At 49.1% G+C, this 27,063-nt stretch overlaps 1 protein-coding gene across 1 annotated transcript in view; it reads right to left on the bottom strand.

Moving 5' to 3' along the window:
- Positions 1 to 26,239, bottom strand: part of LOC144683063 (uncharacterized) — a 184,582-nt gene extending 158,343 nt beyond the window's left edge. Inside the window, exons 1-2 of the mRNA XM_078546077.1 lie at positions 26,114 to 26,239; positions 18,167 to 18,221 (exon numbers count right to left, since the gene is read on the bottom strand). Of these exons, the coding sequence (XP_078402203.1) occupies positions 18,167 to 18,221; positions 26,114 to 26,136 (78 nt within the window). The 5' untranslated portion in view covers positions 26,137 to 26,239. The remainder of the gene's footprint in view (positions 1 to 18,166; positions 18,222 to 26,113) is intronic.
- Positions 26,240 to 27,063: the final 824 nt, after the last annotated feature.

The raw sequence follows: 27,063 nt of genomic DNA, 5'->3' as shown, positions 1-27,063 counted from the left end.
GAAAGAATGTGCATTTCTATAGCGTCTTTCATCACCTCAGGATGGAGTGTAATGTGGGAAAATGTGAGTTTGTCTACTGTAGCGGGAAGAATGGAAAAGCAGGATATTATTTAATTGGAGAGAAGCTGCAGAATGCTGCAGTACAGAGGGATCTGGGTGTCCGGGTGCATGAATCACAAAAAGTGGGTGGAGTATAAAAGTAGGGAAGTTTTGCTACAACTGTCCAGGGCCTTCACCTAGAGTACTGTACACAGCTTTGGTCTCCTAAAGTAGGGACATCTTTGAATTGGAAGCAGTTTAGAAAAGGTTCACTTCCTGGGATGAAGGGGTTGTCTTATCATGAGGAAAGGTGCAAGTTGGGCCTGTATTTTATTTAGAAGAAGGTGATTTAATTGAAACATATAAGATTTTGAGGGAGCTTGACAGGGTAGATGCTAAGAGGATGTTTCCCCTCCTAGGGGTGGGTGGGGGTTGGGGGGTGGTGTCTAGAATGCGAGGGCACAGTTTAAAAATAAGGGCTCTCTCATTTAAGACGGAGATGAGGAGGAATTTCTTCTCTCAGGAGGGCCATCAGTGTTTGGAATTCTCTTCCTCAGAGAGCAGAGGAGGCTGGGTCATTGGATATATTCAAGACTGAGTTAGACAGATCTTTGATCGACAAGGGGGTCGAGGGAATGGGGGACAGGCAGGAAAGTGAAATGAAGGCCATGATCTTACTGAATGGTGTAGCAGGTCTGATGGGCTGAATGGCCCACTCCTCCAATTTCTTATCATCTTAAGCCTATTGGCTTTGGTACTGAACTAACAGCTGAGGGGTTGTTAAACTGAATTGGGTTTACATCAGAAAAAAAACCTCAAACATGCTGAACTGTCACAAAGGAAAAGAACTGGTCACTATTATCCTTCAGGGGATGGAAGCTATGCCCCATCCCGAGTCTGGGCCACAGGTGACTGCAGTCCCATGCTGCACGATTGACCCTTAACACCCTCAGGCATTAACTGCGGCCTTGCCAGCACCCACGTCCCAACTAGAAATACGTTGCAATTGAATTCGCCGACGTGGGCTGGGAACCCATTGTGTACCTAGGGCCTGAGCAATGTCTCCTTGAGGTTGTGTGAGTGTGTGGTACCGCTCAGGACTTGTTCCCTGAGAAATACCACACACTCACTGTGGTCACAGCACCGAATAAAACTAACTGCGCCCAGCAACTGAACTTTAAAGGGGAGATTGAACCTGAACCCTTCCAGCTCACTCACACCTGAGTTTTGGTGCCATTGTTTTTAACCTACATGACATACATTTACCTACGTTATATCGGGTTACATGGGATAGACGGCACAGAAACAGGCCATTCAGCCCAACCATTCCATGCTGGTGTTTGTGCTCCGCCCCATCTTTCCTCATCGAAATCTACCATTGGAAGCCTCTACCCCTCCTCTCTCCGCTTGTTGTGTGGCATTGTTCCAGTTCTTTTACAAACAGTGAATGCCTCTACACTGATCCCCACGCTCAGAGTGGGCAGGAGATGGAGCACTGGGGATTTCTGGAGCAGTTGGGCAACACAGTCTACAATTGCAGAGGTCAAGTCACAGGTCAATCCATTTTGACTCACTTTCCCTCTGACTCAGTTTGCAATATTTTAATGGTTTGATTCTGTTAGCCAATCTGTGGGATGGTGAAATCACTGACCTAGCCTTTGACAGCGTGTCTGAGAGCTGAGCTACAGCTGGATACACATTACAGGCATTTGTTTTCTCATAATTTAGTCTATTATTTCACAATGTCTGAAACAGCTGAGAGTTTGTTACCGACTCAGAACTGACTCAAATTCAGGGATTACACTTGTGGGATTGTTTTGAATACTGTATTGATGCTATTAGAGCAGGAACCTTGTTGGAGCTGAGAAACATCACCTTGAATTTTTTCCATTAGAAATGTGTCAAACAGTTATCATTGTTTGACTGAAACAACTTCAGTCAAGTTGTGTTCTTTGTTAGCAGGTTCATGTCTGCCCTCTTCCTGCACCGAGTGCAGACAGTGAAAGAAAGACAGAAGTTGCGTTTCAATAGCATCTTTCATGATCTCAGGACGTCCCAAAGTGTTTTACAACCAATGAAGTACTTTTTGAAATGTAGCCACTATTCTAATGTAGGAAATGCGGCAGCCAATTTTCACACAGCAAGTTCCCAAAAATAGCTGCTTTCTGAGGGGAGAATTCGAGTGCAGTTTTTTTTAAACCAAGCGTGCTTCACTCACTGTCTCATTGCATTCATTCCATTGCAAAAAAAACCAAATAAAGGCAACAATTCTGAAGAAAATTCGACCCCATATATTTGCTACATTAAGAGAGAGGGACAGAGGGAGATTTCCACTGACAGCCTTAGACAGACTGACTTATCCAGGTCCACAGGAACACATAGAATTCGATCATTCTGTGTCAGGGTCAACCCTGACTCAGTTTAATTTACTCCGTGTCAGGGTCGACCTGGACTCCAGATTTAATCTGCGTTTACCGGATGGGTGTAAATTCATTGAGATCACTGGACTAAAAATCAGGAGAAGTGTGCTGTGTTTGATCAATTTTCACCAGCCACGCATTCAGAACCATAGGGAAAGAGCAGGGGTGTGGGACTAATTGGATAGCTCTTTCAAAGAGCCAGCACAGGAATGATGGGCCGAATAGCCTCCTTCTGTGTGGTAAGGTTTTATGATCTTATGATAGTGGGGTAGAATTCTTGGAGAATTTATCCTTATAACCTCAGAATGAATTTGAAGCAAAACCATTTCTGACCGAGGATAACAGCTGGAGTGTAAATGCTGCTGAAGTCTTAGTTACTGAAGTCTTAGGTAACCAGCCCATGCATCAGTTTCCAATATCATAGACCTTAAGATTAAACGCTTCAAATAGCAGCTGTGAAACAGCTCAGGAGAATTAAGGCGATGGCTCACAGTCTTTCAACACTGAGAAATTGGTTTCAGTTAATTTCACGCTCCCTTGTTAGATCAGCCATGGACAGATGTGAAACTGCACATCTGGTTGGAGCCAGACATCTGAAACAGGATCAAATTGCTACCAGAGTTATTAACTGCACAACAGGAATTTCTCCTGATTTTGTGGGTTTTTTTTACCGTCTCAACATTGCATAAATACATCCCTGATTGGAAGAAGAAAACTTTCCAGGTTCACTGGTTGGGAGCAGGACTAATAGCGTGAATTGGTCAACATTCATCAATCTGCCAACATTTAAAAGAGGTCATCTGGTCATTTATCTTATTGCTGTTTGTGGGAGCTTGCTATGCACAAATTGGCTGCCATGCTTTCTGAAATATGACAGTGGCAGCACTTCAGAATTACTAATTGACTTAATTAAAAGCGGCGAGATGATGACATAGTGGCAACATCACTGGACTAGTGATCCAGAGGGTCTCAAACTAAAGCTCTGGGTCCATGGGTTCAAATCCCACCGCGGCAGCTGGTGGAATTTAAATTTAATTAATAAAATCTAGAATATAAAGCTAGTCTCAGTGATGGTGAACATGCAACTATCATTATTGTAAAAACTCATCTGGTTCACTATTGTCCTTTTGGAAATCTGCTGTCTTTACCCTGGTCTGGCCTACATGTGACTCCAGACCCACAGCAATGTGGTTGACTCTTAACTGTAAGCCACTTAGTTCAAGGGCAATTAAGGATGGGCCACAAATTCTGGTCTTGCCAGAGACACCCACATCCCATGAAAGAATAAAGGAGGAAAATTGATGGTAAAGCACTCTGGGATGTCCTGAGGTCATGAAAGGCATTATAGAAATGCAAGTTCTCTCTTTTTAAGTCTACAGGTGAGGCTGTTCTCCACAGATATTACCGGTTAGGGACGCAACTCACCCAGCAAGTGATGAAAGCAGAAAGATGAAAGCCTTTAAACTGCTACATTTTAGATGCTCCTGATCTACAACTGCGGTCCTAGACCTATGGGCTCTTCCTGAACCCAATCCTCAAATCTGAAGGAAACTCAATGCTGCTATTGGTTTATGCTGAGCCTGGAGGTTTGGAAAGGGTTATTTCTTTGTGCTGATGCCTCATTGGTGGATCAATCTGAGATGAGAACACCAGGACCTGTCAGTACCAATGACATAAGACATTAATGAGAACTGCGACTAAACTGTGACCTTGTGGATCTATGGTACATGTCAATGTAACTCATGAACAGAAAAACATGGGCCTATTATAGACCACCCATGTACTTGTTTTATACACTGCACATTGACTTGTCCAATCCCAGTGTCTCGTATGTAATCCTTAAATGAGTAACATCACAGGAGTCTTTTTTTTGCACAGAGAACCCAGGTGAAAGGTCAAACACAGCCTCTGTTCTGAAGGCACACCAAGTTTGGAAAGAATAAAAAGAGGATATCTTGAAAGTGATTACGAACATACTTTTTCTGTGTCAGTGTTGAGAGTCAGAATGCTACATTCCATGGATGCCAAGAGTCTCCAGATTCCTGAATCACCGTACAGTTAGCAGTGGAACACTCAACCTGTCTACGCTAATTAATATTGACGCAATTTCCTACTCTCTACATCTCTTGAATGCACTCATGGTAATGCCTATTACTGATGGTGTAAGATCGCACAGACACTGAACAAAGTAAAATTGCTGAAACCAGTTTGCTAACAGCCTCCAGCATTTCCAGGCTTAAAATGTAATTATTCTTTCAACCTCATGTCGACTTACTATCCATGGACTCCTTTCTTGGGAGGACAGTTGGTCTATTGAGTGCCAAACTCAATGTACAAAGTGCTATTGATAACCAATAAAGGCAAAATCACATAGAACAGGCCTTGAGAATGGCTTTTTGTAAGTGTGACAGACTCTTCCTTTCACAAGACAGACTCAATTAAGCTTTAATTGGATTATGTTGGTGCAACTATAAACTGGATACCAAATGCACCAAAGGGAAGGGATTATGGTTCGACTCCTTCAGGTTTCTCCCAAGTCAGGCTGTTTCAATGTGCTATTTGGAAAGGACACTTCACTGTCAGTTTTCATAGTTTCAACCTGGGGTAAAAAGATTTAGAGGCACTGGACAAGGTGGAAAAAGAGTTTCACGAGGATGGTATTAGAGCTGAGAGCTTATACCCATCAGGAAAGGCCGAACAGATTGGGGCACTTTTCTCTCGAAAACAGAAGTTGGCTGAAGGGTAACAAACAGAGATTTTGAAATGATGAAAGTATTTGATAGGGTAGACATTGAGAAGGTGCTTCAATTGTGGGCAAGTCCAAAACTGAGAGACCTTATTGAAACATATAAGACTCTGAGAGGGCGCTTGACAGGGCAGATGCTGAGAGGATGTTTTCCCCTTGTGAGGGAATCTGGAACTAGGGGACACAGTTTAAAAATAAGGGTTCTCCCATTTAAGATGGAGATGAGGAGGAATTTTTTCTCTCAGAGGGTTGTTAGTCAGTGGAATTCTCTTCCCCAGAGACCAGTGGAGGCTGGGTCACTGAAAATATTCATGGCTGCGTTAGACAGATTTTCGATTGACAAGGGAGTCAATGTTGATGGGGGAGCAGACAGGAAAGTGAAGATAAGACCACAGTCAGATCAGCCATGATCTTATTGAATGGCAGAACAGGCAGGGGGTCAAATGCCCTACTCCTGCCCCTAATACTTATGTTCTTATGGCCATCAATTTGAGACAGTCACTAATAAATCCAATCGGGAATTCAGGAGAAACCTTTTTATACTGGGAGTGGTGAGAATGTGAGACTCACTACCATAGGCAGTGGTTGAGGTGAGTAATATTGAGTTAAGGGGAAGCTGGATAAACACATGATGGAGAAAGGAATAGGATGGAGCACCACAGCATAGCACAGATCAGTTGGGCTAAATAGCCTGTTTCTGTGCTTTATACTCTGTCTAATTCTACCAGCTCATGCTCCCTGGAAAAATGTAATTCTGAGGAAATGAGTATGTTTGTATATGCACTCAACTGTATGGATATTTATTAAAGTTTCCTGGGTTTCTCACATCTGGTGTACACACTGTGACCATTTTGTGTGAACTGGTTTCTTCCTCATTAGGAAAATCCCAAGGGGTGACATTGAATACAATTACCCAATAGCGGCTCTCCAGAGTGCTATCCTGGGAATGGCTGGATTTACAGGGGCGGTGGTGTCGTGGTATTGTCCCTGGACTGGTACTCCAGAGGTCCAGGGTAACGCTCTGCGGACCCAGGTTTGAATTGCACCACAGCAAATGATGGAATTTGAATTCAATAAAAAATCTGGAATTAAAAAGTCTGATGATGACCATGAAACCATTGTCAATTGTTATAAAAACCCATCTGGCTCACTAATCTCCTTTAGGGGAGGAAATCTGCCGTCCTTACCTGGTCTGGCCTACATGTGACTCCAGATCCACAGCAATGTGGTTGACTCTTAAATGCCCCTCTGAACAAGGGCAATTAGGGATGGGCAATAAATGATGGCCTAGCCAGCGAAGCCCATATCCCAAGAATGACTATATAATAAAAAGTTACTTTCTAAGAGCCAGTGCAGACTCAATGGGCCAAATGGACTCTGTAAGATTCTATTTCAATTCAGGAACTGTTTTCCACGTTAATGGGTTAATTAAACTCACTACTCCCCTTCATGTAATGGCCTGAGGAATTTATTTCAAGGATTTTACCTCTTTTTTTATTTGGTTAATTTCTAATTTAGTTGTTCACCAATCATATTTCACCAGCCTTAACCCCCAGTCATAATGTTATTTTGAAACTTCATCGCCAAAACAAAATTCAACCAATCAGCTTCCACTATGATAAAATTCTTCACCTTCCGCACTATGCTTCCCTAAAAATAATCCTGCAGACCTGGAAAGTAACTCAGATTACAGACTTTCCAACATTGGCTGGGAGTTTCCTGGACTGAAACTCTTCAGGGGCTCTTCCCACTAGGAAATCATCGCCAATTCATTTTGAGGCCCTGCCCTCACCCTGTGATGTCATCAACTACCTCCAGAGGGAATACTCCTGCTCAGCATGGTCACTCTCCCCAAACTCGTTCTCCCTATCACTGTAACCTCCTCCAGGCCCTACAACCCTTCCTATCTCTGTAATCTTCTCCAGACCCTACAACCCTTCCTATCTCTGTAACCTCCTCCAGCCCCTACAACCCTCCCTATCTCTGTAACCTTCTCCAGGCCCTACAACCCTCCCTATCTCTGAAACATCCTCCTGGCCCTACAACCCTCCCTATCTCTGTAACCTCCTCCAGCCCTATCTCTGTAAACTCCCGCAGCCCCTACAACTCTCTCTCCCTGTAATCTCCTCCAGCCCTTACAACCCTCCCTATCTCTGTAACCTTCTCCAGACCCTACAACCCTATCACTGTAACCTCTTCCAGCCCTATCTCTGTAACCTCCTCCAGCCCCTACAACCCTCCCTATCTCTGTAACCTCCTCCAGTCCCTACAACCCTCCGAGATCACTCTGCTCTTTCAACTCTGGCCTCTTGCTCATCTCCAGAATTCACTCTCCAAACCTCTCGACCTTCTTCATTCCTTTAAAATCTCTTTGAAGCCCATGCCTTTGACCAGGTTGTTTTCTCACTCCTCCTAATATCTCCTTCTCTGGCTGAGTGACTACTTCGGATTAGCTCTCTGTCAAGCACCCTGAGACATCTTCCCACATTAAAAGGTGCTATGTAAATGCAAGTTTCTGTTGTTGTTTGGCTCCTTCGCTAACTGTCCTCCTCCCGACCCGCAGCTAATAATTTTCTGCTGCATTGCTGTCCTTGAATGATGCAGCTAACCCCAAGCCCCTGACTGCAGCATTTACAGAGCAAAATAACTTTGCAATTGCTGAATTGTGTGAGAGGCCCAGCAAGTCCACTCGCCTTCCAAACTAGCTCACTCCATGTCAAGGGTCTGGAAGCACGTAGCTTGTTGATTTATTCTCACCGTCTGGTATCTATTGGATGGAGTTTTCTGACCATAAAAGGAGTTACAAGTAGAACGTGCATTGTTAATACTCAGAAGTTGCGTTAAACTGGGCATCTTGCCATGGCCTGGGACCAATCAGAACACAGGCACTTCCAGTAAATATTTATATCTTTACTGAATTCTTTCCTGACCGGTAGCTTTTGGGTAGCAGAACACTAGGACAATCCAATATAAATACAGAGACCAACGTCAGCGAGGCTCTAACAGAAGAAATTATTACCACTGGGCTCTCATTTATCAGAATTCTTTTGAATTATTGCTGTTTTAGGAGATGTTACTGGTGAGGATCCATTGCCTGAATCAATTTGTATACAGCTCAATCCCTCTTAGTTCACAGTGGAAAAACCTACAAGAGCCTCATTATTCAACTCATCGTTCGTAGAAGTTAAACATACAGCAACTCTTAATATCTTTACTAAAAACAGACGCTCCTCTTGATCTTAAAGGCACTCCCCTCGTGGCTGGGAAAACACTCAGTAGCCATAATGGCAACGAATAGAAACTCCCCCACAGAAAATCTATCGGGAAGGTTTGGTAAGAGTATCAGGAGGAAAACCCAATGGGCAGAATGTTTAGGTTGGCGAGCGAGTGAGCGAGGGCGCCCGTCCCTGACCGGATGTGAAATCGCACGAGGTGACGTCGGGTGTGCGTTCCGATGTCATCCCGCGCACACGTGATAGTTCAGTCAGCAGACACACGCCCAAGTGTGGGAAGCGTGCCCATTGTTAGAGTTCCAATTGTCCCCGATTTTTTTGTGGCCCATCCAACCTTACGGTTGGCGGGTGGGCAAATCGGCCAGGTGGACTTTGCCTTTTTGAAGAAACTTCATCCAAGGGCAGGATGAGGTTTCCGTTATTAAATAAAGATTAAAAATCTATGGAGAGCATTTTGATCATCAATATGTTCAGGTGACTGATTCTGATGCATGGACATTTCTTTCCTGATTTTACAAACTTTATTTAATGGTTTTCAGGTCTTCAGCTCCCTGAGGCTGCTCTCTGCCTTCAGGGAGCTTTCTTTGAGCATTCCCTCCCCCACGCCCGCGCTGACATCAGTGCCCACCCTCCTCTCGCGCCCCCCTCCCCGGCAGTGCTGAGCTTTTCAGCGCGCGCTTCACACTGGCTGCCCGTTAATTGACCAGCCCGTGTGAAATCGTGGTTGGGGGCCTATCGCAGCTGGTGGTCCATTCCTCAGCCACTCTCGGGCCCACCAATCACACCCCTCCGCCAACCTAACAACCCTACCCTATATCTGTGTGAAGGAAAGGTTAGCCAATGATAATGGGGAGTCTTTAAGAGCTGATGTGGATGATATTGCAAATTAAAAGAAGGAAATGGCAGACTGGTTGGATAATTACGTGTGTCAGTCTAGTAGAGGATTAGGTACATGACACTCCAGGGCAATTAATGACAAATCAAGGACTAGAGTATGAGAAAAAGCAGTGACATTAAAGACTGACAAATCCTCAGAAACTGATGGTTTCCATGGCCTGTGGTGAGGAAATGGCAGATGCTTTAGCCAGAATCTTCCAAAACTTTCTCAATTCAGGAATCGATGCTTAAATTTGAAAATTGCAAATTTACTTACATTATGTAAGAACGCTGAGAAAGAGAAGGCTGGGGATTATAGGCTGCTTAGTCTAACATCTGTTTCGGGGAAGTGATTGGAATGTGTAATGAAAGACAGAGTTGCCTCAGGACTGAGAGAAATTTGAGAGATTCGTAAAAGGTAAGAGTGTTTAATGAACTTAACTGAATTTTCTGAGGAAGTAACGAAAGTAGTAGAATGGGGAAATGTCAATGGATGGCGCTTACATGGACTTCCAGGAGGCATTTAATAAGGAGCCACAGGAGGGGCTGTAAACTATTAAAGCTCAAGTATTGTGAACCTCTTTAGGAGATTAGTTGGAAAACAGTTCAGATGGTAGAAGACAGAACGTAGGGACAATAGATATGTACTCGAATCAGAAGAAGTGACCAGTGATATCCCACAAAGATCTGTGCTGTAACCTCAACTATTCATTATACACAATCTATTTGGATAACACAACAGAAAGCCACACATCCAAGTTTGCTGAAGACACAAAGATTAGTGCTATTCTAAGTAGCGTAGACAGGAGCATAACTTTACAAAGAGACATTGATAGATCAGGCAGGTGGGCAAAACTGTGAATTTCAACTCATGCAAGTGTGAGGTTATCCATTTTGCACTAGAAAACGACAGTTCTGTATATGATTGAAATGGTGGGAAGTTAGGAACAGTGCAGGCCCAAAGAGGTATAGGGGTCCACACACACAGATCACTAAAATGTGGTAGTCAGGTACATCAAAAAATCTAAAAGGTTAAAGAATATTAACCTTTACAATGAGGGGGTGGGGGAGGCAGGTTTTGCTACATTTACAAAGCCCAGGTTAGACCACGTCTGGTGTAACTGTGTACAGCTCAGGACACTGCACTTTAGAAAGGAGATATTGGCCTTGGATACGTTCACCAGAATGTTACCAGGGCTCGTAGGGTTAGGTTATGAGGTGAGTTTGCATAAACTAGGTTCATTTCAGAATAACCAATCAGGCCTATGTTTAATTTCAATACAAAGCCAGTTTCCAATCTGAGACTAATCCCAGAATCAGTTTCTGTTGTCCAGCCAGACCCAGGGGAGCTCAGCAATTCAAACCTGTGCCCATTGAGCTGAGAGATTATTGGTGAGGTTGATGCTACCACAATAAACTTCAGTTAAAGTCTATTTAAGAAGAGAGGGAATGACATCTTTAATGTACTGAATAGAATAATGAAGTGTGTGTTTGATGGTTGTATATTGTTCCTAGGCTGGTGAAGGTTCGCTCTGGGTTGGAGTGAACACATTGATCCATTTCCAAAAAGTGTTCACGAACCCGAGAAAATATCTAATGCCAGATGGTGACAGGACTGAAGTGAAGTGTTGAACACAGCCTCTAAATCTTAAAAAATACAAAAACCTTTCGAGCTGTTTTCTTGTGGATATGATGTGATCCGAATCGTCACAGGTTTTTAATAAATTCCTGAATTGCATTTGATCCTCAGCATTTCAGTCTTCAGGGTCCCCACATTATGTCGTTATTTCCATTTTTGTAATTAGAGGGGAGATTTAGTCATTTTCCCTCTCACTGCAGAACAACACACTCCGAGCAGTCAGAATATTCATGGCTAGCCAGGCCTATTCTCTGTCCAAGTAATGAAAAGAGCAGGTGACCTGCCAGACAGGGACAGTAATCTCTCAAAAACAAAAACAGAATTACCTGGAAAAACTCAGCAGGTCTGGCAGCATCGGCGGAGAAGAAATCAGTTAACGTTTCGGGTCTTCATGACCCTTCGGCAGAACGAAGGGTCATGAAGACTCGAAACGTTAACTGATTTCTTCTCCACCGATGCTGCCAGACCTGCTGAGTTTTTCCAGGTAATTCTGTTTTTGTTTTGGATTTCCAGCATCCGCAGTAGCTTTTAGCTTTTTGTTTTTATCACAGTAATCTCTCTGCTCAGTTTTCAGATACATTCTGCCCCTACGTGATCCTCAGGAAACATCCGTATCCAGGCCAGAATCTTCGAAGACAAGCTTGGAGATGGGAAGAGCAGCAAAACGGCACGGGGAGGCTGTGGGGGATGGGGGAGGGGTGGGGCGGGGAGGCTGTGGGCGGTGGGGGAGGGGTGGGGTGGCGGTGGGTTGGGGAGGGGGGGGTGGGTGGGTGGGGCGGCGGTGGGTGGGGTGGGGCGGCGGTAGGTGGGGTGGGGTGGGTGGGGCGGCAGTGGGTGGGGGAGGGGGGTGGGTGGGGGAGGGGGGTGGGTGGGTGGGGCGGCCGTGGGTGGGGGAGGGGGAGTGGGTGGGTGGGGGAGGGGGGGGTGTCTGTTGTCTTCCTGTCACCTGCCATTTTGCTGCGGGAAAAGGGGGCCAGAGGGACCCACCCACCCGGAGTCCCAGCTGAACCACCTGTGGCTGATTAAGGGTCTCTTCCCGCTGCCGCTGGCACTTTAACAGTAGTGGGAAAAAGGTGGGGGAGGGGACGGTGCCCTGTGCCATGTGAGGTGGCTAATGAGCTGCCAGCCCTCTGATTGGGCCATGAACCCTTGGGTGTGGGCACCCAACCTCTGTAGCGTGGCAGTCCCGGAGACAGTCACATTATTGGCAGCCGCCCATTAAGTGTGGCCCTGGTTCTCAGCACCTGCCGGAGCAGGATGTCCCCGTGCCCACCAGCCCACTCTCAACCCGGGCAGCCAATCCCCTGCCACCTCCAAACAATGTTTGGCTGAATGGAGCAAGCCTGGAGACCACCTAACTTAACCACGACATGGATTAGGAGAATTAATAAGCTGCCAGCGGAGGAACAATCAAACTGCAAGCTGATCCACGTAAGGAACAGGAGCAGAAGGAGGCCATTCAGCCCCTCGAATCTGCTCCACCATTCAATAAGCTCATGACTGATCTACACCAAGTCCACTTTCTTGCCCTATCGCCACATCCCTCATTTCCCTTAATGCCCAATCATCTCTCCGTCTCAGTTTTCAATATACTCATCCCCTGAGGATCCACAGCCTCTGGAGTACAGAATTCCAAAGATTCACAACCCCCTGCATGAACACTGTTTCTGGAGCTGAACCTTGGGATTGATGCCTCAGACATTCCATGTCCTGTATTCCACATTCCACACCAGGCATTTGACATTCCACAGTTTACAGTGAGCTGCGGATCCTTGACAGGAATGAGCAGCTTTGCAGTGTAGTGATTGTGATGTGGGACTGGGGTCTTTGGATGCCAGTAAACAAAATACATAATATAACCTTACTTAATCTTATATTCAAGCAAATTAAAACAGAACGAAAGGACTGGCTGATCTAGAAAGCACTGAATCAGTTATCTGGGGCTGTGAGCAACATTGCAGCAGAGAGTTTACAACGAGTAACACATAATGTTCTTGAGCTATAAGGAGTGGCTGTTATTCATTGGAAAATGGGTAGGTGATAAATTGAGAGAGATCTGTGCCCATTCTGTGTGTTATGTGCACTTTTGGAAACTTTTGCTTGGTTCCAATTGCAGCTTAATTGCAATATATATATTAAATATCAAAATATCAAAATTACTTTATTGTAACTTATGAAATTGCCTGACATCTGCGTGTGAATAATAGAATGGTTAAAAAAGAGGCCATTCAGCCTGTAGTGTCCTTGCTTGCTCTCTGCAACAGCAACCCGCCTGGACCCACCCCCGCCTGGACCCACCCCCGCCTGGACCCACCCCCGCCTGGACCCACTCCCGCCTGGACCCACCCCCGCCTGGACCCACCCCCGCCTGGACCCACCCCCGCCTGGACCCACCCCCGCCTGGACCCACCCCCGCCTGGACCCACCCCCACCCTGGCTTTGCCCCGTGACTCTGAACATTTTTTCCTCTTTGGATAATGCTCCAATTCTCTTTTGAATCTTTGTCCCCGCACTCTCAGGCAGTGCATTCTCGATCCTGCCGCTCGCTGTGGAGGGAGGACTCTCCCCCTATTGTCATTGTTTCCTTTGCCATTCACCTTAAATCAGTGCCCTCTGGCTCCTGCTCCTTCAGCCAATAGGAACTCTGTCCAGACCTCTCAGCATTTTGAACACCTCCGTCAAATCTCCTCTTAATCTTCTCTTCCCTAAAGAGAATGCCCCCAGCTTCTCCAATCTATCTTCAGAACTGAAGTTCCTCATCCATGGAACCATTCTTGTAAACCTTTCCTGCACCCTCTCTAATGCCTTCACATCCTTTCTTAAATATAATGCCCAGAACTGGACACAATACTCCAGCTGTGGCTGAATCAGTGTTTTATGCAGGTATATTATAACCTCCTTACTTTTACACTCTATGCCCAAGATACTGTATGTTTTATTAACTGCTTTCTCAACCTGTCCTGCCACCTTCAATGATTTGTGCACATATACCCCCACGTCCCTCTGCTCCTGCACCCCCTTTAGAATTGTATCCTTTATTTTATATTGTCTCTCCTCATTCTTCCTCCCAAAATGCATCACTTCACAATTCTCTGCATTAAATTTCATCTGCCACATGTTTGCCCATTCCACCAGCCTGTCTATGTCCTTTTGAAACCTTTCACTATCCTCCCCACACTTCACAATATTTCCAGGTTTTGTGTCATATGTAAATGTTGTAATTGTGCTCTATACACCGAGTCCAGGTCATTCATAAAAGGAAACGGACCTCCTAATACTGATCCCTGAGGAACTCCACTATAAACCTTCCTCCAGTCTGATAAACATCCATTCACCACCACCCTCTGCTTCCTGTCACTCAGCTCATTTCATGTCCATGCTACCGCTGTACCTTTCACTCCAGGGCCTTTGGGTTTGCTGCTAAGTCTGTTGTGTGGCACTTTATCAAATGCCTTTTGGAAGTCCATGTACACCACATCAACAACATTACCCTCATTTACACCCTCTGCTTCCTCAAAGAACTCAAGCAAGTTAGTTAAACATGATGTTCCCTTAGCAAATCCACATTTGGTCAAGTGACTATTAACTTGGTCCCTAATTATTGTCTCTAAAAGTTTTTCCCGACAGGGTTAAAGTTGACAAGCCTGGATTTACCTGTCTTATCCTTACACAAACATACAAAATGACACTGGGTTCTCGATAGGAGTTCCCTTGTGCCTTTCTATTCCTGGAGAAGGAAACTGAGGACCTACAGAGAGGTTTCTGGAGTTCGGGCTGAGGTTCCACACCCACTGGAGAATCGATAGACAAAGGCACCTCGACAGCTTCTATTTTAAAACATGAGAAGATTAGGCCAGTTGGGATGGGCTGAGTGGAGTGGAACAGAACAAAGCTTTCCATTCACCTCGGCAACGTTTACAGCTACTCACTGGGTGACCATGTTACAAATGAATGAATTATTTAAAAGAATAATTTCACTATATTCTGTGTTTACATTCTGTGCTCCTCCAATTCTAGCCTCTTGCTGTTGCTCCACCACTGGTGACCCAACCATCAGCTGCCAGGGACCGAAACCATTGAATTACCTCACCACAACTCTCTGCCTCCCTCTCCGCCTCCCTCACTACAACTCTCCACCTCCCTCTCCGCCTCCCTCTCCACCTCCCTCGCTACAACTCTCCCCCTCCCTCGCTACAACTCTCCACCTCCCTCTCTGCCTCCCTCGCTACAACTCTCCACCTCCCTCTCCCCCTCCCTCTCCGCCTCCCTCGCCACCTTTAAGATGCTCCTTAAAAATGACAGCTTTGAGCAGACTTTGGTCACCTATCTGAACATCTTCTTTTGTGACTTGGTGTCAAAAACTTACCTGTGAAGCCTCTATGTTATAGGTGCGACATAAATGCATGTTGTTGGATAATTGATATGAATATGTATGAACTGAGCATGTTGAATAGAAGTTGTTAACTGACCTTATTTCCCCAGTACAATCATGGGCTGTAGGAGCCCGGTTAGCTGCATTGCCAGTTTTAATGAGGAGTGAATCTGTACCCGGACATGGCATCACTTTGTGGCCCTGTTTAAACTGAATTCTGTGCAGCAACTTCAGAGCAAAGAAAGGGGTAAATTCACTGACTACAGATACCTGGTGTGTAGCAAAATGTGCAAAGAGTGACAAAGTGTCAGTGGGTCAGTACTGAGGGAGCGCTGCACTGTCAGAGGGTCAGTACTGAGAGAGTGCTGCACTGTCAGAGGGTCAGTACTGAGGGAGTGCTGCACTGTCAGAGGGTCAGTACTGAGGGAGCGCTGCACTGTCAGAGGGTCAGTACTGAGGGAGTGCTGCACTGTCAGAGGGTCAGTACTGAGGGAGTGCTGCACTGTCGGAGGGTCAGTACTGAGGGAGTGCTGCACTGTCAGAGGGTCAGTACTGAGGGAGTGCTGCACTGTCAGAGGGTCAGTACTGAGGGAGTGCTGCACTGTCAGAGGGTCAGTACTGAGGGAGTGCTGCACTGTCAGAGGGTCAGTACTGAGGGAGTGCTGCACTGTCAGAGGGTCAGTACTGAGGGAGTGCTGCACTGTCAGAGGGTCAGTACTGAGGGAGTGCTGCACTGTCAGAGGGTCAGTACTGAGGGAGTGCTGCACTGTCAGAGGGTCAGTACTGAGGGAGTGCTGCACTGTCAGAGGGTCAGTACTGAGGGAGTGCTGCACTGTCAGAGGGTCAGTACTGAGGGAGTGCTGCACTGTCAGAGGGTCAGTACTGAGGGAGTGCTGCACTGTCAGAGGGTCAGTACTGAGGGAGTGCTGCACTGTCAGAGGGTCAGTACTGAGGGAGTGCTGCACTGTCAGAGGGTCAGTACTGAGGGAGTGCTGCACTGTCAGAGGGTCAGTACTGAGGGAGTGCTGCACTGTCAGAGGGTCAGTACTGAGGGAGTGCTGCACTGTCAGAGAGTCAGTACTGAGGGAGTGTTGCACTGTCAGAGGGTCAGTACTGAGGGAGTGCTGCACTGTCAGAGGGTCAGTACTGAGGGAGTGCTGCACTGTCGGAGGGTCAGTACTGAGGGAGTGCTGCACTGTCAGAGGGTCAGTACTGAGGGAGTGCTGCACTGTCAGAGGGTCAGTACTGAGGGAGTGCTGCACTGTCAGAGGATCAGTACTGAGGGAGCGCTGCATTGTCAGAGGGTCAGTACTGAGGGAGTGCTGCACTGTCAGAGGGTCAGTACTGAGGGAGTGCTGCACTGTCGGAGGGTCAGTACTGAGGGAGTGCTGCACTATCAGAGGGTCAGTACCGAGGGAGCATTGCACTGTCAGAGGGTCAGTACTGAGGGAGTGCTGCATTGTCAGAGGGTCACTACTGAGGGAGTGCTGCATTGTCGGAGGGTCAGCACTGAGGGAGCGCTGCACTGTCGGAGGGTCAGTACTGAGGGAGTGCTGCACCGTCAGAGGGTCAGTACTGAGGGAGTGCTGCATTGTCAGAGGGTCAGTACTGAGGGAGTGTTGCACTGTCAGAGGGTCAGTACTGAGGGAGTGCTGCACTGTCAGAGGGTCAGTACTGAGGGAGTGCTGCACTGTCAGAGGGTCAGTACTGAGGTGGATGGAATTAGGAGGTCTCAGTGATGAGGCAAATACTGGTCGGAATCTCATCTCAGGATTATATGTGACACCAAGATTGCGAACAGACTGATTTAATCTCAGACTGGGAGAGGTATGGAGTCTGTGGCTTGGAAATGGAGTTTGGAATGGTGACTAAAAACCAGGGCTTCAGTCTTCCCAGTCCGAGAAAATTTCTGCTTATCCAGGTCTGGAAGTCGGATAAGAAGCCTGATAAATTAGAGACAGTGGTGGGGTGGAGAGAGCTGGTGGAGAGGTAGAGCTGGCTGTTATCATTGGACACGTGAAAACTAATGTCATGCTACAAGATGATGTCATTGAAGGGCAGCAGGTCAATGAGAAATTCGAGCAGGTCATGGGTCAATCCTTGGGGGACACCAGAGGTAATGGTGTGAGAGCAGGGAGAGAAGCCATTGTAGGTGATTCACTGACTATGATTAGATCAATGAGAATGGAACCTGGAGAGTGCAGTCCCACCCAATGGGACCAGGAGAGGTGGTGGAGGGGGATGGTGTGTTCAAACCGTGTCAAAAGCTGAGACACGTCCAGAAGGAAAGTTTATCTCAGTGACAGTCACACAGGATGTCATTAATTATTTTAATAAGAGCCGTTTCAGTTCTGTGGCAGGAGCAGCAACCTGATTGGAGGGATTCAAACATGGAATTCCAGGAAAGATTAACACTTTTTCGGAGAAGATAACATGGTCCAGGAGTTTGGAGAGGAAAGGGAGGTTGGAGATGGGGAGGTAGTTTGCAAGGAGGTGGGTTTTTGATGAGAGGAGAGATGACGGCAGAATTAAAGGAGAAAAGCGAAGAGAGAGAGCGAGAGAGAGCGAGAGAGAGAGAGAGAGCGAGAGAGAGCGAAAGACAGAGATCCAGGAACAATAATGACTAACATGGGGAGTTGGGTGGTCAGTAGTTCAGTGGGGATAGGATCGAGAGTCACATGGACGGGATGAGTTCAGAGTGGGCATGAGGGGAGACAGGAGGGAAACTAGAGAAAGATGTGAGTCCAAGGACAGGGCAGGGGGTAATTTTCGAGGAAATTTGGCCTGGTGGAAAAAGAAGGTAAATTAAAGTTTGGAGGAAAATGTAAATTTATTACTTACAGCTAGAACTGTGCCAGCCAATAGCAACGGGATGAGTAATTGTAAAGATAGAAACCTGCAAAATAAAGAGATATGTTTAAACCACCATTAACGAGAACTCACACATCGTTAAAAATAAATCACCCAATGCCCACTATCATTAGTAAATGTGCAAGTCTCTCTCCCATAACTGTGTATTAACATCGAGTATTTATCTCAGTCAGGGTAGAACCCAGTGGGCTGGGCACATTAAACATTAATCCAAAACGCAGAATCGGGAACCTCTCCGGCACTGAACCGAGGTCACCATTAACCGCTGGACTCTGAGACAAGGAGAACTGAGCAGCCACGGGGTAGAGGTGGAAAGGGAAATATTAACAGCAAGAGGAAAGCGCCAGGGGAGGGGCAGGGAGTGTGGGGGAGGGGTGGAGCATTGGATGGGGTACAGTGCATGTGGGAGGGTGGGGAGTTGGATGGGGTACAGTGCATGTGGGAGGGTGGGGAGTTGAATTGGGTACAGTGTGTGTGTGAGAGAGGGTGGGGTGTTGGATGGGGTACAGTGTGTGTGAGAGAGAGGGTGGAGTGTTGGATGGGGTACAGTGTGTGTGTGAGAAGGTAGGGAGTTGGATGGGGGACAGTGTGTGTGGGAGAGAGGGTGGGGTGTTGGATGGGGTACAGTGAGTGTGAGAGAGAGGGTGGAGTGTTGGATGGGGTACAGTGTGTGTGTGAGAAGGTAGGGAGTTGGATGGGGGACAGTGTGTGTGAGAGAGAGGGTGGGGTGTTGGATGGGGTACAGTGAGTGTGAGAGAGAGGGTGGAGTGTTGGATGGGGTACAGTGTTGTGTGAGAAGGTAGGGAGTTGGATGGGGTACAGTGCGTGTGAGAGGGTGGGGAGTTGGATGGGGTACAGTGTGTGAGAGAGAGGGTGGTGAGTTGGATGGGGTACAGTGTGTGAGAGGGTGGGGAAGTGGATGGGGTACAGTGTGTGAGAGAGAGGGTGGGGAAGTGGATGGGGTACAGTGTGTGAGAGAGAGGGTGCGGAGTTGGGTGGGGTACAGTGTGTGTGTGAGAGGGTGGGGAGTTGAATGGGGTACAGGATGTTTGAGAGGGTGGGGAGTTGAATGGGGTACAAGGTGTTTGAGAGGGTGGGGAGTTGGATGGGGTACAGTGTGTGAAAGGGTGGGGAGTTGGATGGGGTACAGTGTGTGTGTGAGGGTGTGGAGTTGGATGGGGTACAGTGTGTGAGAGAGAGACTGGGGAGTTGGATGGGGTACAGTGTGTGTGTGAGAGGGTGGGGAGTTGGATGGGGTACAGTGTGTGTGTGAGAGGGTGGGGAGTTGGATGGGGTACAGTGAGTGTGTGAGAGGGTGGGGAGTTGGATGGGCTACAGTGTGTTTGTGAGGTTGGGGAGTTGGATGGGGTACAGTGTGTGTGAGAGGGTGGGGAGTTGGATGGGGTACAGTGTGTGTGTGAGAGGGTGGGGAGTTGGATGGGGTACAGTGTGTGTGTGAGAGGGTGGGGAGTTGGATGGGGTACAGTGTGTGTGTGTGAGGGCGGGGAGTTGGATGGGGTACAGTTTGTGTGTGAGAGGGTGGGGAGTTGGATGGGGTACAGTGTGTGTGAGACAGGGTGAGGAGTTGGATGGGGTACAGTGTGTGTGTGAGAGGGTGGGGAGTTGGATGGGGTACAGTGTGTGTGTGAGAGGGTGGGGAGTTGGATGGGGTACAGTGTGTGTGTGTGAGGGCGGGGAGTTGGATGGGGTACAGTTTGTGTGTGAGAGGGTGGGGAGTTGGATGGGGTACAGTGTGTGTGAGACAGGGTGAGGAGTTGGATGGGGTACAGTGTGTGTGTGAGAGGGTGGGGAGTTGGATGGGGTACAGTGTGTGTGAGGGTGGGGAGCTGAATGGGGTACAGTGTGTGTGTGAGAGGGTGGGGAGTTGGTTGGGGTACAGTGCGTGTAAGAGGGTGGGGAGTTCAATGGGGTACAGTGTGTGTGAGAGAGAGGGTGGGGAGTTGAATGGGGTACAGTGTGTGTGTGAAAGGGTGGGGAGTTAATGGGGTACAGTGTGTGTGAGACAGGGTGAGGAGTTGGATGGGGTACAGTGTGTGTGTGAGAGGGTGGGGAGTTGGATGGGGTACAGTGTGTGAGAGAGAGAGGGTGGGGAGTAGGATGGGGTACAGTGTGTGAGAGAGAGAGGGTGGGGAGTTGAATGGGGTACAGTTCGTGTGTGAGAGGGTGGGGAGTTGGATGGGGTACATTGTGTGTGTGTGAGAGGGTGGGGAGTTGGATGGGGTACAGTGTGTGTGTGTGAGAGGGTGGGGAGTTGGATGGGGTACAGTGTGTGTGTGTGAGAGGGTGGGGAGTTGGATGGGGTACAGTGTGTGTGTGAGGGTGGGGAGTTGGATGGGGTACAGTGTGTGTGTGAGAGGGTGGGGAGTTGAATGGGTACAGTGTGTGAGAGAGGGTGGGAGTTGGATGGGGTACAGTGTGTGTGAGGGTGGGGAGTTGGATGGGGTACAGTGTGTGTGTGAGGGTGGGGAGTTGGATGGGGTACAGTGTGTGTAAGAGGGTGGGGAGTTGAATGGGGTACAGTGTGTGAGAGAGAGAGAGTGGGGAGTTGGATGGGGTACAGTTTGTGTGTGAGAGGGTGGGGAGTTGGATGGGGTACATTGTGTGTGTGTGAGAGGGTGGGGAGTTGGATGGGGTACAGTGTGTGTGTGAGAGGGTGGGGTGTTGGATGGGGTACAGTGTGTGTGTGAGAGGGTGGGGAGTTGGATGGGGTACAGTGTGTGTGAGGGTGGGGAGTTGGATGGGGTACAGTGTGTGTGAGAGGGTGGGGAGTTGGATGGGGTACAGTGTGTGTGAGAGGGTGGGGAGTTAATGGGGTACAGTGTGTGTGTGTGAGAGGGTGGGGAGTTGGATGGGGTACAGTGTGTGTGTGAGAGGGTGGGGTGTTGGATGGGGTACAGTGTGTGTGTGAGAGGGTGGGGAGTTGGATGGGGTACAGTGTGTGTGAGAGGGTGGAGTGTTGGATGGGGTACAGTGTGTGTGTGAGAGGGTGGGGAGTTGGATGGGGTACAGTGTGTGTGAGAGGGTGGAGAGTTGGATGGAGTACAGTGTGTGTGAGAGGGTGGGGTGTTGGATGGGGTACAGTGTGTGTGAGAGGGTGGAGAGTTGGATGGGGTACAGTGTGTGTGTGAGGGTGGGGAGTTGGATGGGGTACAGTGTATGTGTGTGAGGGTGGGGAGTTGGATGGGGTACAGTGTGTGTGAGAGGGTGGAGAGTTGGATGGGGTACAGTGTGTGTGTGAGAGGGTGGGGAGTTGGATGGGGTACAGTGTGTGTGAGAGGGTGGAGAGTTGGATGGGGTACAGTGTGTGTGAGAGGGTGGGGAGTTGGATGGGGTACAGTGTGTGTGAGAGGATGGAGAGTTGGATGGGGTACTGTGTGTGTGTGAGAGGGTGGGGAGTTGGATGGGGTACAGTGTGTGTGAGAGGGTGGAGAGTTGGATGGGGTACAGTGTGTGACAGAGAGGTTGGGGAGTTGGATGGGGTACAGTGCGTGTGAGAGGGTGGGGAGTTGGATGGGGTACAGTGTGTGAGTGAGAGTGTGTGAGTTGGATGGGGTACAGTGTGTGAGAGAGAGGGTGGGGAGCTGAATGGGGTACAGTGTGTGAGAGAGAGGCTGGGGAGTTGGATGATGAACAGTGTGTGAGAGAGTTCATGGGGAGTTGAATGGGGTACAGTGTGTGTGAGAGGGTGGGGTGTTGGATGGGGTACCGTGTGTGTGTGAGGGTGGGGAGTTGAATGTGGTACAGTGTGTGTGAGAGAGGGTCGGGTGTTGGATGGGGTACAGTGTGTGTGTGAGAGGGTGGGGAGTTGAATGGGGTACAGTGTGTGTGAGAGAGAGGGTGGGGAGTTGAATGGGGTACAGTGTGTGTGAGACAGGGTGAGGAGTTGGATGGGGTAGTGTGTGTGTGTGAGAGGGTGGGGAGTTGGATGGGGTACAGTGTGTGTGAGACAGGGTCGGGTGTTGGATGGGGTACAGTGTGTGTGTGAGAGGGTGGGGAGTTGGATGGGGTGCAGTGTGTAAGAGAGAGACGGGGGAATTGGATGGGGTACAGTGTGTGTGAGAGAGGGTGGGGAGTTGGATGGGGTACAGTGTATAAGAGAGAGACTGGGGAAATGGATGGGGTACAGTGTGTGTGTGAGAGGGTGGGGAGTTGGTTGGGGTACAGTGTGTAAGAGAGAGACTTGTCAATTGGATGGGGTACAGTGTGTGTGAGAGAGGGTGGGGAGTTGAATGGGGTACAGTGTGTAAGAGAGGGTGGAGGATTGAATGGGGTCAAGTGTGTTTGAGAGAGGGTGGGGAGCTGAATGGGGTACAGTGTGCGTGTGAGAGGGTGGGGAGTTGGATGGGGTACAGTGTGTGTGTGTGAGAGGGTGGGGAGTTGGATGGGGTACAGTGTGTGTGTGAGAGGGTGGGGAGTTGGATGGGGTACAGTGTGTGTGTGAGAAGGTGGGGAGTTGGATGGGGTACAGTGTGTGTGTGAGAGGGTGGGGAGTTGGATGGGGTACAGTGTGTGTGTGAGAGGGTGGGGAGTTGGATGGGGTACAGTGTGTGTGTGAGAGGGTGGTGAGTTGGATGAAGTACAGTGTGTGGGTGAGAGGGTGGGAGTTGGATCGGGTACAGCGTGTGTGTGAGAGGGTGGGGAGTTGGATGGGGTACAGTGTGTGTGTGAGAGGGTGGGGAGTTGGATGGGGTACAGTGTGTGTGTGTGTGAGTGTGGGGAGTTCGATGGGGTACAGTGTGTGTGTGAGAGGGTGGGGAGTTGAATGGGGTACAGTGTGTGAGAGAGAGTGGGGAGTTGGATGGGGTACAGTGTGTTAGAGGGTGGGGAGCTGGATGGGGTACAGTGTGTGTGTGAGGGTGGGGAGTTGGATGGGGTACAGTGTGTGTGAGAGGGTGGGGAGCTGGATGGGGTACAGTGTGTGTGTGCGGGTGGGGAGTTGGATGGGGTACAGTGTGTGTGAGAGGGTGGGGAGTTGGATGGGGTACAGTGTGTGTGAGAGGGTGGGGAGTTGGATGGGGTACAGTGTGTGTGAGAGGGTGGGGAGTTAATGGGGTACAGTGTGTGTGTGTGTGGGTGGAGAGTTGGATGGGGTACAGTGTGTGTGTGAGGGTGGGGAGTTGGATGCGGTACAGTGTGTGTGTGTGAGGGTGGGGAGTTGGATGGGGTACAGTGTGTGTGTGAGAGGGTGGGGAGCTGGATGGGGTACAGTGTGTGTGAGAGAGGGTGGGGAGCTGAATGGGGTACAGTGTGTGTGTGAGAGGGTGGGGAGTTGGATGGGGTACAGTGTGTGTGAGACAGGGTCGGGTGTTGGATGGGGTACAGTGTGTGTGTGAGAGGGTGGGGAGTTGGATGGGGTACAGTGTACGTGTGAGAGGGTTGGGAGTTGGATGGGGTACAGTGTGTGGGTGAGAGGGTGGGAGTTGGATGGGGTACGGTGTGTGTGAGAGGGTGGGGAGTTGGATGGGGTACAGTGTGTGTGTGAGGGTGGGGAGCTGAATGGGGTACAGTGTGTGTGAGAGGGTGGGGAGTTGGATGGGGTACAGTGTGTGTGTGTGAGAGAGTGGGGAGTTGGATGGGGTACAGTGTGTGTGTAAGAGGGTGGGGAGTTGGATGGGGTACAGTGTGTGTGTGAGAGGGTGGGGAGTTGGATGGGGTACAGTGTGTGTGTGAGAGGGTGGGGAGTTGGATGGGGTACAGTGTGTGTGAGAGGGTGGGAGTTGGATGGGGTACAGTGTGTGTGTGAGAGGGTGGGGAGTTGGATGGGGTACAGTGTGTGTGTGTGAGGGTGGGGAGTTGGATGAGGTACAGTGTGTGTGAGAGGTTGGGGAATTGGATGGGGTAAAGTGTGTGTGTGAGAGGGTGGGGAGTTGGATGGGGTACAGTGTGTGTGAGAGGGTGGGGAGTTGGATGGGGTACAGTGTGTGTGTGAGAGGGTGGGGAGTTGGATGGGGTACAGTGTGTGTGTGTGTGTGTGGGCAGTTGGATGGGGTACAGTGTGCGTGTGAGAGGGTGGGGAGTTGGATGGGGTACAGTGTGTGTGTGAGAGGGTGGGGAGTTGGATGGGGTACAGTGTGTGTGTGAGAGGGTGGGGAGTTGGATGGGGTACAGTGTGTGTGTGAGAGGGTGGGGAGTTGGATGGGGTACAGTGTGTGTGAGACAGGGTCGGGCGTTGGATGGGGTACAGTGTGTGTGTGAGAGGGTGGGGAGTTGAATGGGGTGCAGTGTGTAAGAGAGAGACTGGGGAGTTGGATGGGGTACAGTGTATAAGAGAGAGACTGGGGAAATGGATGGGGTACAGTGTGTGTGTGAGAGGGTGGGGAGTTGGTTGGGGTACAGTGTGTAAGAGAGAGACTTGTCAATTGGATGGGGTACAGTGTGTGTGAGAGAGGGTGGAGGATTGAATGGGGTCAAGTGTGTTTGAGAGAGGGTGGGGAGCTGAATGGGGTACAGTGTGCGTGTGAGAGGGTGGGGAGTTGGATGGGGTACAGTGTACGTGTGAGAGGGTTGGGAGTTGGATGGGGTACAGTGTGTGGGTGAGAGGGTGGGAGTTGGATGGGGTACAGTGTGTGTGTGAGAGGGTGAGGAGTTGGATGGGGTACAGTGTGTGTGTGAGGGTGGGGAGCTGAATGGGGTACAGTGTGTGTGAGAGGGTGGGGAGTTGGATGGGGTACAGTGTGTGTGTGTGAGAGGGTGGGGAGTTGGATGGGGTACAGTGTGTGTGTGAGAGGGTGGGGAGTTGGATGGGGTACAGTGTGTGTGTGAGAGGGTGGGGAGTTGGATGGGGTACAGTGTGTGTGAGAGGGTGGGAGTTGGATGGGGTACAGTTTGTGTGTGAGAGGGTGGGGAGTTGGATGGGGTACAGTGTGTGTGTGAGAGGGTGGGGAGTTGGATGGAGTTACAGTGTGTGGGTGAGAGGGTGGGAGTTGGATCGGGTACAGCGTGTGTGTGAGAGGGTGGGGAGTTGGATGGGGTACAGTGTGTGTGTGAGAGGGTGGGGAGTTGGATGGGGTACAGTGTGTGTGAGAGGGTGAGGAGTTGGATGGGGTACAGTGTGTGTGTGAGAGGGTGGGGAGTTGGATGGGGTACAGTGTGTGTGTGAGATGGTGGGGAGTTGGATGGGGTACAGTGTGTGTGTGAGAGGGTGGGGAGTTGGATGGGGTACAGTGTGTGTGTGAGAGGGTGGGGAGTTGGATGGGGTACAGTGTGTGTGAGAGGGTGGGAGTTGGATGGGGTACAGTGTGTGTGTGAGAGGGTGGGGAGTTGGATGGGGTACAGTGTGTGTGAGAGGGTGGGAGTTGGATGGGGTACAGTGTGTGTGTGAGAGAGGGTGGGTAGTTGGATGGGGTACAGTGTGTGTGAGGGTGGGGAGCTGGATGGGGTACAGTGTGTGAGAGGGTGGGGAGTTGGATGGGGTACAGTGTGTGTGTGTGAGGGTGGGGAGTTGGATGGGGTACAGTGTGAGAGAGGGTGGGGAGTTGGATGGAGTGTGGGTTATAACTATATTGTAAGGTGACGATAATCTCCATTGTCACATCTTTTCTGGGGAGCTGTTTATTACTGAGTTTTTATGTGATCTGCTGTTTTAGTTTCGATGATATTGAACTGAATTATTGGTTAATAATTTGAGAAGTTGAGCAGCACAATGTGTTCTCTGCAGCCCACAGTTTTACATCTTGGCTTATTTTCTATGGATTAACTTCACATTTCTCCACAATATACTCCATCTGCCTTGTTTTTCTCAATTCACTTTAACCTGTCCAGAGAACTTTACATTTTCTTTACGATCTTTAAAAAATACAACTCTCATCGCCACATGGCTTTTTGGCCAGTTTTCCTGTTATTTCCTTTGTTGTTTTGTTGTCAGGTCACTAATCGGGAAGGATCGGAAAAGCTTACCACATGTTTATTCTCGGGGACATTTTCACTGATTAATTTTCCTCTCGATATTCCCTCTGCTCCCAATCAGGATGGTCAATGTGCTGTAACATCAGTTGCAGCTCACTCCTGAATGAAATGCTTCATTAAACCTGCCCAAAAAATCAAAACCATGGAAATGAGAATCAAACAACTTTGGAACCCTGACCCAAAAGTTCCAAGTCACAACACAAACATTTCGTAAACCCTCTCACACTCTTCTGTTTGATGGTGGGAATCTCGCTTACAATGAAACATCTTGTGAATTAAGAAACAGGCAGAGATATAATACTTAATATTACAGCCCCTCACACACTCCGCACCCCAGCCCCTCACACACTCCGCACCCCAGCCCCTCACACACTCCGCACCCCAGCCCCTCACACACTCCGCACCCCAGCCCCTCACACACTCCGCACCCCAGCCCCTCACACTCTCCGCACCCCAGCCCCTCGCACACTCCGCACCCCAGCCCCTCGCACACTCCACACCCCAGCCCCTCGCACACTCCGCACCCCAGCCCCTCGCACACTCCGCACCCCAGCCCCTCACACACTCGATGTCCTTGCTCAATGTCTGTGGATGATGTCACCAAAGGGTAACAGTGTCCTGGAGGATGATGGAGGGATGAAGGTGAAGGTTTTGGGAGCTCTGGGTGTGGTGGTGAATGCTGGGATGATATTGGTGGACATGCCCTGGCTTTGTCAAGGTAAGCGAGACTGTGACTCTGTGGGAATTAGCTGGACCAATGGGCAAGAGGCTTTGAGTCTGATGTTAACCATGTCCAACATTCAGAGTGGTCATGGAGGATAGGAAGAGATAATGCCCACCATTCAGAGTCAGAGAGAATGTCATTTGTGACTCTGGGCTCTGTGAGGTGGCTGGAAACAGGATTGAAAGGTTGTGAGCAGAGTTTCAAAACTGGGTTCAAC

This window comes from Cetorhinus maximus, chromosome 7, assembly GCF_964194155.1.
Source record: "Cetorhinus maximus chromosome 7, sCetMax3.hap1.1, whole genome shotgun sequence".
NCBI classification, from domain to species: Eukaryota; Metazoa; Chordata; class Chondrichthyes; order Lamniformes; family Cetorhinidae; genus Cetorhinus; species Cetorhinus maximus.
The sequence above is the reverse complement of the archived record's forward strand: the minus strand, read 5'-3'. Positions and strand labels throughout refer to the sequence as shown.